The sequence below is a fragment of the Megachile rotundata genome, chromosome 1 (assembly GCF_050947335.1).
Source record: "Megachile rotundata isolate GNS110a chromosome 1, iyMegRotu1, whole genome shotgun sequence".
Lineage (NCBI taxonomy): Eukaryota > Metazoa > Arthropoda > Insecta > Hymenoptera > Megachilidae > Megachile > Megachile rotundata.
This window is the reverse complement of record NC_134983.1, coordinates 18,286,910-18,298,568: the sequence shown is the minus strand read 5'-3', so window position 1 is coordinate 18,298,568 and position 11,659 is coordinate 18,286,910. Positions and strand designations below refer to the sequence as shown.

The following is an 11,659-nucleotide window of genomic DNA, read 5'->3' as shown; positions in this document are numbered from 1 at the left end:
TTTAGTCAAGATAATATTTATTGTTACGTTTTATAAAACATGAATCACATCAAACATACTCCATTCCTAGTAATTTCATGCACAAGTTAATAACTTCTAAGGATACATTTTACCTTTTCAATATAGACCCTTCTCACGTACAAAATATAAGGTCCTAAACGGATACAAGCATCCCCACATTGTTTACAACATTCATTTCCATAATGAAAAAAGAGTATTCTATTCTTGTTAACTTATGCATAGTGAAATATGTTTAAGTTGTCTTCAAAAAACTTGTGAAGCTAAACACGCTACGAGAGAACTGAAATTCGTTTAAAAGCAGAACTACTCGTTTAAATGCCGAAAATGGAATATAGTCCAATAGTATTTAAAGTACATTAAATCATTTATCATACTCGTTTTCATATTTTTGTATATATTGTTAAATATTTCCTTTACCTAACTATACTCTTATCACGTGTATCATTTAGAATAATAGTATTTGATTAAAGTTAACGTAAACTTTATAAATGTAACTGTGAATTATTATTCGAATAGTATATTACAGAATGGACCATAATCGTTGAGGTTCCTTTGAATATAATCTAATTATATCCTGTACGAATGCAATCATTATCTCTAAATTTATCAATAACTTGGTGTTGAAGCTGTTATATAATTTATAAATATGCTTATTTTCTAGTACTATTAGAATTTGGAACACTTTTATGAAATCTTAATGAAACAGCAGACGTACAATGTACAATATGTAAAAGCAGAAGAATGTAAGTCATAAAAGTTATACGATATCTTTTTCACGATACTTTATGAAAGTGTGATGTCTTTTATAAAGCTGTACAAATTTATAAATTAAAATACACATTACTCCAATGGTTTGAGAAAATTCTTTATAATTATAAATTTTTATACAAACGAATGAAAATGAAAAAAGAAATGGAACATAACTTGTGACCTACCAAACTCGTTCACGAACATTTTATCAAAACCGAAACATAATCTTTATGTTTTGTTCACGAGTAATATGTAAGTAATTTGTAAAATAATGTCTAATTGAACGCAATACAAAACAAGGTTCGGCTGATATAATTCGGTGTGTCAAAACTTTGATTTGCGAAACACTTTATCGTCGGTAGCGTAAGAAACGCGAAACCCGGCCTCAAAAACTATTGTAATTGCTTCCTCCTAACTGAGAACCGAATCCTCTATTATTTGGGGAATATCCTGGCCTGAAGTTATTGCCCAGACCTAATAACGTAAATATTTCTTTTAGTATAATAAAAACATATTTTTTAACAACATACAAGACGAAATTAAAAAAATAGGATATGTAACAGAAATTTATCTTGTGAAAAACATACCTCCGCAGAAGTTACCAATACCACCTAATGACATTCCACCTGAACCTCCAGTTGAATTTAGGAACAATTCGATGTACCTATGAGACATGTGACTCTTATCCTGTAACAAATTTTTATAATGATAGTTTATTAATTAAAAGTTATAGTCTAGCCAGTAATTTAGTCAACATTTATTAAACGAACTTTGGACATGGCTTTCATAGCCTCCTCGTGAGTAGCAAATTCGACGTCAGCTTCCCCAGAAGGACGACCACCATTTTCAAGAATAATTCGTACGTTTACTGGCTCAATGGGTCTAAAGAACTAGAATCACAATAAAATTTTTGTTATAACAATGATACACGTGGTTGCAGTGTTTATTTCTTTAATATAAGACTCTTACGTCAGCTATATCTTGTTCTGTAGCTTTAAATGGTAATCCGCGCATGTGTATGCTATGAATTCCAGAACCACCACCCCATGCATCACCATTGCCTCGGAAATTTCCTTTCATGTCCATACCACCTCGCATACCCATACCGCCTCCACGTGAGTCGAAGTTATTACCTCCCCACGGGCCACCATCAAAATCTGTATAACATAGTAGTCAGAATGTTCAAATTTTAAGTAATGTATATAAGAAAAAAGGGGAATATAAATCTGAATTCGTTCTTTGCAGAATTTGTAAGATTAAATGTTTATGGATTTATATTACCTCTGTTTCTAGAACCTCGGCCATTATTGCTAAAGCGGTTCATTCCACCGAAACGAGCACCCCGGTCATAGGGAGCGGGTCTTTGATTAAAACCGCCCATTGGTCCTCGCATTTTAGGTCCAATGCTAGCTCGTACTTCAGACAAAGTGCTTCGGAAGATTTCGATGTATCTGTTAAGAGTTGATATTAATTATTAGAAATCTTCGTATCATATTACTGCCGCTTATGCCGGCTGCCTTCAAACTGGAGAATTCAATGCAAAAGTATAAGTGAGCACAAGTCCGAATTTTTAAACAAAGAGGAAATATGAATATCCAAAAGAAATCTGCGCGTAGCAAGAGTAATCGACGTATACGTATATGAAAAAGAAACGATCCGAAGAAAAAGTCCATATTGAAGATTCTATAACAGATAACTGTTCATACTACACCTCCACGTATTTATTAAATCTGTGTAGATACCCTCCCTCGGTGACATTGCATTTTGATGTATTTATGTCACCCTAGCCTTTGAGACGCTGATGATCCTCAGGTATATGACAATTACAATTGCACTTTATGCAATTTTAATTTCATCAAAAAACAATATTGCAAGTATCGAGAAGCGACACAATCAAAACAAAGTATTTGAAATCAACAAAGTCTAACAATCTTAAGGAAAGCTAAAATATCAGAATTAGTGTATACTAGGAATACAAGGATCTAGAGATCTAGAAGTGTTGGAATTTAGAGACATTTGAAAACAGGAAAATTTAAATATAGTGTAATAAGGCATAGGAATTTAAAAACAATTGTTTTGATACAACATGAACTCATGTATCGCTTCTATAGTATAGATTCTACTATATCATTACAACGAATATATCCGTGCAATGCAAGCTATAATTCACTATAGTGATCTTATGAAACTGTGCAAAGCCTCTCAGCTTAAATTGGTACCACTTTTTTGCATAAAACGTACAATTGTGCAATTGTCAAACTGATGTGCCAAATTAGATCGATGGTTACCACCTCTGTAGTGCCCACCCATCCTGGGTTAGCCCTACCCACACTCCCATGGGATTTGGTGACGATGTAAGGGGGTACCTCCCGCCCGGCACCCACCCACAGGTATCCGTTTGGGCCAACAGTACTTTCGCTTACGTACGACTAATTTTTTTTTATTCGTGTTCACAGAGAAGCAGTTTCTTTATATAATATTGCAACATAACAATAAATGTAATCAATGAGTAAACGGACTACCAGTTACATTTATAGTAAATTGACTTTAATAATGAGTGCATTAAAAGATAATAAAGAAACTGCATCCGTTTAAAAACTCGTTCCCGCTATTTACTAACAAAATTTATATACCTACGTATACTACGATCATAAAATGATATTGAAAAGTCATAAGTATACCCAAACCCAGCTAGCGTCAGTGCCCCACCTGTGTCCTATCTTTTCCTTGTGTTTCTGCAGAGCGCGCTCCGCAACATCTTTGTTAACAAACTGAACGTAAGCCTCCCCAGTACTGCGGCCCGTGTAGTCTGTCGGTAGTGAAATCCCGTTCGGCAATATCTCCAACCCTGACCCACACATAATCAAACATCGACATTGTAGCGAAACACCCATTATTAATTATAGTATCGTCAGTTTTATTAAAACCCTTATAAAGAAGCAAGATTTAAATATCCTTTGCACATTATGTGCAGAACTTCTCGCTCCAACAAAAAAAAAAAGAAAAAAAAGATATAAATATATACTTTATAATTAAGTCAAGAAAAAAGATGTTACTACGCCGTAGTTAAGAATTAAGTTCTACCTTTAAAACACAAAGATATGTTATATAAATAAAATATAAAGTACATGTAAATTATAACAAAAATCTTTTAGTCTGTACAGGGTAGCATAACAGGAATTTTGGTCTTCAATCTTAAATCTTAACTCAGGCTATTTAATAATAATGAAACACAAAGACAATGCTTGAGACATAACAGAAATTTTGTGAATATTATTTAGCCTTTATTTAAATATTATGAACTTTAGTGCAAAATTATTATCTTATTTTTAATTATTGATAATACTATTGCATACATGCATTGTAGTCATCAAAAACATTAAGTCTCTGTGATTCAAAATTTCTATTAATTAATAAAATACAACAAGGAAATAATGTAACTATAAAAAAGGGTATACTGGTCTTCAACAAGGTTGATAAATGAACTAGAAATATATTGTAGTAAAAGATATAAATATAAATTTGTACAAATTGTACAGAATACCTGAGAAGAATTGTGCTATCTCCTCTTTAGAGCATCCAAATGGTAGACCACGTAATCTCACGCAAGCATCATCCATTGCATTTTCCAGATTGAAACCACTTCTTTTGACTACCCACTCCATCTCACCTCTTTTTGCTTTAAAGACTGCAATGAAAGAAGACAGTCAAACATTTGTCCTTTAACCCCTTTCAATTCCTATACTTATGATGATAGCAAGCACTGGTATTTATAAGAAAAATGATAATGCAATGGACACAGAATATACAAACATTGGTATACATAAAAGGCACATACATATACCTACTAAATTTTCCTTCATCACATTTATTATATTAAGTTCTACTTGTTAAAATGCCATACATGTGCTAATGGATTTTTTCAGTGCATGCTATAACCAAAGAGTTAAATACTGGAATATTTATTTTGTTTAACCTTCTATATAACGATGACCCATATGATCTCTATCTCTTTTACAAGCCTTTTCAATATCTTCAGGTGTGTCCATTTCTACATAAGCTTCTCCACTAGGTCGACCTTCTCGAGACATAGTCATATGAACACCATTTTTACCATTTGAGATAGAACAGTCACTGAAGAATTTCATAATTTCATCAACAGTAGTGGACCATGGAAGTCCACGCAATTTGACTACATAGCCTTCGTCTTCGTGATCTCCACTACCGTTTGACATGGCTTCTTTCTATAATAAACTATATTGTAAATAATATAAACATATTATAATGTCCTTTTCTTCATTACAAAATAATATTATTCAATAATTATTTATTTTTTAAATTTGATTTTCATTTTATTAATTTAATGATTTTAATATTATTTTATTATAACTTATTACTTTTGCATAACTTGTACTGTTATGTACGACTTTATTGATAATAATAGAGGTTCGTAAACTTGAAGGTCATACCTAAGTACACAATGAAACAAAAATATATATACAAATATAGATATTATGAAAATTATCATTATACTTCACAAATTGCAAAGAAAATAAAAAAAAAATACATAGATGAAGAATCAGCGTTGAAAAAGATCGGAAAAAATCTTGATATAAAACTCTTAATATCATTAATATTCTGTCAATTTTATAAAAAAAAATTATTTATCTTTCAAATTATAAATATTCTATGATTACTTACGGACTTTCGACGTTGAAATATTACTTAAGAGAAATTATAAATTAAGTTAATTGACAGGGAATGCTGATCCGCCACCACGCTCTCCAAACCCAGCAGTAAAATGGCGCAAAAATGGCGTTCGCTTCAACGAACTTCAAAGCTAGTTTACATGTACCAAAATAATTGACTTGCCGATTCGTATTAGTGTACAGACTAATTAATATTTTATAAACCGTAGAAATTAATACAATATTTTAATCATAACAAGACGTTAATAAATGGCAATATTTAAATGCTTCTTTTCTTTGTAATACAAAATAAGAAAATTAGTGTTTGTAAATTATTAATGAAACTAAGGGATTCAACCCACTTCAGAGAATAAGTCTAGTTACGGCAATGCTTTTAAGACCAAATGGATTTCTTCAAATTTTTAAGTAAAAGTAATTTTGATGATTATTTTCTTCTCAAAATCCATGATATTTTAAAATTAATTTCCATTTAATACAAAAATTCTTTTCTTACTTTACCAAAATATTTATTTAAGCATATGAATGTATTTTGTAATATAATTTTTATCTATTAAGATAAACTCAACATTATAAAGAACATAAATTTATGATGACATAATTCCTTAGTATATGATATTAAAAATTGTACTAAACATTAATTGACTTAATAATTAATCAAATAAATAATTTAATTTCAACAGTTGTATAACAAAAGAACAAAGCATATAAAACATATGGAAGTTCATTTTTTATTATGTGATAAAAGCAATAAATTTTGTAACATTAAATCTCTGTCAGAATGAAGACAACCAATACACATTTGAAAAAATTGAGAAACATTAGATAAGTTATCAATATTACTATATAATGTTAATATAAAATTGTAACGCCATATCAATGGTTCTAGATCTATAGAGAAATGAAGTAATAATAAAAATAAATTTCTAACAGTACTCCAATTTTTTTGAGTAACATGTGACTTCATTTCAGAAAGAATTCTGTGTTTTGAAAAACACATGGAATACTGCCTTTCGCTTCTTTTATAACAATGCATAATTTTACATTGCGCAGATACATCCTGAGCTTTTTCTGCTTCTTCTATTTTTCTTTTCCTTGTTGTCCTTTCTTGTTTTTCTGACCAAAGTAACTCAATGGCTTGATTCTGAAAATAATTAAATTTTAAGTAATTGTCTATAAATTTATAATGAAAATTTTATTTCATGTACCACTTTTTCTCTTCTAATTTTCTGCATTTTATATTTTCTCCAACGACATTGCTCAATATAATATAATACAATGTTTCCTGTGAATGCAATAAATTAAAGTTTTATATCAATTTGATATTTTTTGTGTAGTTGTAAACAGTCCTAACTCATATAAACTACATTGCATTTGATATAGCTCCGACTGATTTCAATAGGTTCCATTACTACGCGCTTTCCATTTCGTTTATTATATACATGGTAGCAGCGATACGTAAATGGGAACAAAATTAATAATATAGAATGTATACAAAATAAAAAATCACTGGATATATATGCTCGATGTATGATTCCGAGATGCGCAGAATGAATGAAAATTCATTATATAATTACTATAGTATGTTGTTGAACAAAGTATAGTAAATACGTTCTCTAATGACGGAGACTATAACATTGTACCGGTTTCAAAAGTGTTAAGTAAATCTTAATTTTCAAATAAGATCGGACTTAATATGTTGTGTGCTGTATTCTATTATACAGTGTGGAATATTTAATGTACTCGACAATTCTGCTGAGTTAATTTTTTAACTATATATTTTTTGGTATCCAACAGTTTTTACAAATAATATAATTTATAATATTCGTATCAATATGTGTACAACGGTGAAAAATAAAAAATATCAGGTAAAATTTAATAAATTTAGTGAACTAATTTATAAGCAATGAAGTATTATTTTAAACTATTTTTAATAAAATCATACAGTTCTGTATCTGAATTAGCAAAAATATACCTAACAAAAATGCATTAATTTAAATAAATATTTTTGTTAGAACTATTTTAACTAATTAGAATTAATTTTCTAAACAAAATTTTCTAATAGCAAAATTTATATGTTGATCATATATTTATTTTGTCTTGTGTAATGGTTTATTATAAAATTTTTACTTATAAATGTATAAATGTATGAATTGCTAGTTAACTGGTTACCACAAACGATACTGTTATCAAATTATATTATCAAAATGATAAATTTGTGTTGATTTCCTATAATGACTATCGCAATGTATATTTTTGCTGAAACAAGTATGTTTTAGACTAATAAAACATTAGTCATTTTTTCTGATTTTATTGTTTTTGATAATATTATTTTCTTTTTTAGGAGAATAATACTTGCAAAACAGTATGTGATGCAATAAAAAATTTGATCAAATACTTCTTAAAATGTATGATCATTCAATTCCATACAGTATTTGATTATTTAATAGACTTAGTTTTTGGATTATACTATAATAATAAGTCACAAAAGGTTCCACCAATAAAAAATGATTTGTTGTTGATGAGTGCATCACAGTTAGCTGAAAAGATCAGGTACTTTTTATATTAACATTTAGGTTTCAGGACTTAACATAATTAACAAAAGAAATGTAGGATAATAGTATCTACGTGTATAAAATTGCAATATATAAATATTTTTGTAGAACAAAAAAAGTATCTTCTGTAGAAGTTGTTACAGCATTTATAGAAAGAGCAAAAGAAGTAAATGGTATAATAAATGCTGTAGTTGAAGACAGGTATTCTGAAGCTTTAGAAGAAGCTAAACAAGTAGATCAACTATTACAGAAGTTAGAAAATACAGATTCATTAAAGAAAGAAAAGCCTTTCTTAGGTGTACCATTTACAACAAAAGAAAGCAATGAAGCTAAAGGTAATGTTCATTCAGTGTTTCATTTTATTTTCTATTTTAAATGATGATATCTTTGAAAATACTGAAATAATTACTTTAGCTCATAATGTGTTTAATAAAAGTAATTGTGTAGGTATGCTTCATACAATGGGTTTAATAAGCAGACGTGATTATCGTTCTGAAGAAGATGCTACAGCAATATTATTTATAAAGAATGCTGGTGGAATCTTAATTGCAAAAACAAATGTTCCTGAGTTAAATTTATGGACTGAATCAAGGAACATTTTATATGGACAAACTTGTAATCCATATGATACTACGAGGAATGTTGGTGGAAGCAGTGGTGGAGAAGGAGCAATAATTGCTGCCTGTGGGTCAGCATTTTCTATTGCCAGTGATATTGGTGGATCTACTAGAATGCCTGCCTTCTTTAACGGCGTTTTTGGACTTAAACCAACTTCAGGTTTTTATAGTTTACATGAATTATTATTATGAATATATTTATGTTGGATAATAAAAGTTTTATAATAGATAAATTTTACTACTTCTAAATTTTTAATAAAATTATTTTCAGGTTTAATATCACTAAAAGGTATTGGACTTCGACAAAGTGATTGTCCTGATTCTATGGCACAAGCAGGTCCAATATGTAAGAAGGCAGAAGATTTAACCCCTATTTTAAAAGTTTTAGTGGGGGAAAAGAAATCATCTTTAGAACTTGATACAGTAGTAAATGTAAAAAGCCTTAATATTTTTTACCAGGAAAGTTCAGGTGATATAAGAGCTAGTAAAGTAAGTTCTGAAATGAGAGCTGCTCTTCTAAAAGCTGTGCATCATTTAAAAGAAGTTACTGGATCAGCAAAAAAGGTGTGTGAAAAATTGTATGCATTTAATTGTTACATAATATCGCTTATTTAAATTAATATTTTGTTATATTTGTTTTCTGATTTTATTGCTTACTTGTAATATTTTCAGATAAAAATACCAGGTTCTGAATATAGTTTTCGACTATGGAGGTATTGGATGACCCATGAAGAGGTCAATTTTAAATTAAATATAACAAACAAAAAGGTATATAATAAACACTATTTATATATTTATATAAATAAAAAATAGATTAATTATAACTAAAATAATATTTGTTTTAGTATTGCACAAGTACCAGTGCAGAAATTATGAAATTTTTAACAAGAAAGTCAGAGCATACATTTTCCGTAGTTATGAAATTAATCGATGAAGATTTCTTTCCAAAAGAGAACGCTGAATGGGCAACAAATATAACCGAAAATATGAAAAAATTTTTGTCGGTATGTTTTAATTTGAAGTCACGTATTTCAAACATATGTAAATAAATTTCGACTTTTTAACTAGTATGCTAGTGTAACTATTAAAATTCAATTAAATCTCTATTTTTAGGATAAATTACAAAATAACGGGGTGCTATTGTACCCATCTTCACCTTTTCCAGCCAGTTATCATTATACGGCTTATTTAAGACCTTTTAATTTTGGTTATTGGTGCCTCTTTAATGTCATGAAATATCCAGTTTGCCAAGTGCCTCTTGGTTTAAGCAATGATGGATTACCTGTTGGCATACAGGTAAAGAAATTAAAATTAACTTAATCATTTTGATTGTGAAATAATTTTCTTGTTAATTAATTATGAAATTGTTTTCTTCAAGGTTGTTGCAGCCCCATATAATGATCACTTGTGTATTGCTGTAGCACAAGAATTGGAAAAAGCATTTGGTGGTTGGGTTCCACCGTCTTAATTACATAAATTGAAGTCTGTACAGCTGTTTTAAATTATAACAAACATGTTTGGTTGATAATAATAGTAGTTATTATTATTACAATAGTAATAATAAAATAATAATTATTTTATTATAGTTATTGACATAAATGATAAATCTTTCATTATTATTCTCAAATTAGTTTTTCTTGAAATTAATTTTTTTATGATTTGTTTTATGTTATATAAATAAAATATATAACAGCAAACATTTTGAACGATATATCGCTGATATTTATTACAGTTCTTTTTCGTTTTCGGCGATCTTTATGTATTTTTTTAATTCTGAAAGTTCTGTTACATTCATGATATATTTGGTGATGGTTTATATATTAGATTTATATATTTCAATTGAAATCTGTTATATTACTTGAATATCGAAATATATTAATTGGTTATTATTTGAATAAGAAACTGGTTGATTATACAATTTTCTTTTTTTTAATATTTTTATCAAACAAGTTATATTCGTCAGAAATTTTCTTTAGATACATTTATGTAACTCATGGGACTTAGTGCGCGTTAAATCTAATTACAACAGGGTATTGGAGTAGAATGTCATGTTTTGAGTTTGAATCTATAATTTCACATTTACTTAATTAAATGTACATATTTTAATATATTTTTGTTGAATATTTTATTATATAATATTTATACTGAATACGTGATTGTATAAGACTCATATTTATTAAACTGTTTTTACATTTTTAAATCATTTTTATATAATATTTTTGTTAGATATTGAGGTATATTTTTTCTAATAATGAATTGTGCAATATCATTCCAGTTCTATTAGTTCAAATAAAACTGAACATGATTATGATTAAAATGGTGTTGATTGTAATAATCTATCTAAAACATAAATGAGGTATCAGGCATTTATTATATTATAACTCTTATTGTACAAATTACAGTATGCAAAATAAAGGTGAAAAACAATCTATAAAGTTATGTATATTATGGAGCTATTATTAAAAATGATAAATCATACTACTCATTGTATTACAATGATTCTATATCAGTACAATGCATATGTGACTGTAGATGTAATAGATAAAATGAGATGTGTATACGTACAGTCAAGTGCAATGTAGACTTCCTTGAATGAAGGCGAATGTAGAGGGGCACCCCACCACTCTTCAGTTTTGGGGAATCACGTGTAAACTTGAAATTTTCAAACTTCAAAGATGTTCAAATTCCTAAATTTCCTAAATTTTATACATCTCTAAATTCCAAAATTTTTTAAATTTTCAAATCCTCGAGTTTTCAAATCTTTAATCTTCCAACGGGCTTAAGTCCCCAAATTTCTAAATTTTCAAATCTTCGCATTCTCAAACTTTATAAAATTGCAAAGTTGAAAATTTATTAACAAAAATCAACGAATGACGCCTACTATGTTCGTCAAGGTACAATCACACGTTATATCGCCACGCGTTATACCATGCACTCGTCATTTATTTAATCACGATTCAGTTTTACTTTATCTTGCTCGTGGCTACTCGTGGCCATTGCTGCCTGTGAC

At 28.9% G+C, this 11,659-nt stretch overlaps 3 protein-coding genes across 4 annotated transcripts; 1 reads left to right on the top strand and 2 right to left on the bottom strand.

Annotated features, from left to right (window-relative positions):
* Positions 1 to 870: 870 nt before the first annotated feature.
* On the bottom strand, positions 871 to 5,631 carry glo (heterogeneous nuclear ribonucleoprotein glorund). Its single transcript, XM_012289106.2, has 9 exons — positions 5,473 to 5,631; positions 4,748 to 5,025; positions 4,316 to 4,459; positions 3,481 to 3,619; positions 2,053 to 2,222; positions 1,741 to 1,928; positions 1,542 to 1,661; positions 1,359 to 1,458; positions 871 to 1,245 (listed from the first exon to the last, which is right to left on the bottom strand). Exons 2-9 carry the CDS (start codon positions 5,004 to 5,006, stop codon positions 1,157 to 1,159), a joined length of 1,209 nt encoding a protein of 402 aa, XP_012144496.1. The 5' UTR covers positions 5,007 to 5,025; positions 5,473 to 5,631; the 3' UTR covers positions 871 to 1,156.
* A 554-nt stretch (positions 5,632 to 6,185) lies between these two features.
* LOC100883514 (uncharacterized) lies at positions 6,186 to 11,568 on the bottom strand. Of its 2 annotated transcripts, none has more exons than XM_076535381.1 (3): positions 11,215 to 11,568; positions 6,686 to 6,762; positions 6,186 to 6,621 (listed from the first exon to the last, which is right to left on the bottom strand). In XM_076535381.1, exons 2-3 carry the CDS (start codon positions 6,710 to 6,712, stop codon positions 6,202 to 6,204), a joined length of 447 nt encoding a protein of 148 aa, XP_076391496.1. In that variant the 5' UTR covers positions 6,713 to 6,762; positions 11,215 to 11,568; the 3' UTR covers positions 6,186 to 6,201. The 2 variants fall into 2 exon arrangements, with proteins under 2 accessions (XP_076391496.1, XP_076391492.1); XM_076535377.1 differs by lacking the exon at positions 11,215 to 11,568 and adding an exon at positions 6,845 to 7,014.
* Positions 7,168 to 11,092, top strand: LOC100878456 (fatty-acid amide hydrolase 2). The gene is made up of 9 exons (XM_003704871.3): positions 7,168 to 7,345; positions 7,822 to 8,030; positions 8,141 to 8,367; positions 8,480 to 8,809; positions 8,921 to 9,213; positions 9,322 to 9,417; positions 9,495 to 9,653; positions 9,763 to 9,945; positions 10,028 to 11,092. The coding sequence occupies exons 1-9, from the start codon at positions 7,313 to 7,315 to the stop codon at positions 10,115 to 10,117; spliced, it is 1,620 nt and encodes a 539-aa protein (XP_003704919.2). The 5' UTR covers positions 7,168 to 7,312; the 3' UTR covers positions 10,118 to 11,092.
* Positions 11,569 to 11,659: the final 91 nt, after the last annotated feature.

What these genes read in the sequence shown, in the direction of transcription:
- glo (XM_012289106.2), bottom strand. Translation starts at nt 5,006, where the DNA reads ATGTCAAACGGTAGTGGAGATCACGAAGACGAAGGCTATGTAGTCAAA. An exon ending in AAGGAAAAGATAGGACACAG is followed by an intron (nt 2,223 to 3,480) that starts GTGGGGCACTGA and finishes AACTCTTAACAG; the next exon opens with ATACATCGAAATCTTCCGAA. An exon ending in CCGAGGTTCTAGAAACAGAG is followed by an intron (nt 1,929 to 2,052) that starts GTAATATAAATC and finishes TATGTTATACAG; the next exon opens with ATTTTGATGGTGGCCCGTGG.
- LOC100883514 (XM_076535381.1), bottom strand. Translation starts at nt 6,712, where the DNA reads ATGCAGAAAATTAGAAGAGAAAAAGTG. An exon ending in AAATTAGAAGAGAAAAAGTG is followed by an intron (nt 6,622 to 6,685) that starts GTACATGAAATA and finishes AATTATTTTCAG; the next exon opens with AATCAAGCCATTGAGTTACT.
- LOC100878456 (XM_003704871.3), top strand. Translation starts at nt 7,313, where the DNA reads ATGTGTACAACGGTGAAAAATAAAAAATATCAG. An exon ending in TGAAAAATAAAAAATATCAG is followed by an intron (nt 7,346 to 7,821) that starts GTAAAATTTAAT and finishes TTTCTTTTTTAG; the next exon opens with GAGAATAATACTTGCAAAAC. An exon ending in GATTACCTGTTGGCATACAG is followed by an intron (nt 9,946 to 10,027) that starts GTAAAGAAATTA and finishes GTTTTCTTCAAG; the next exon opens with GTTGTTGCAGCCCCATATAA.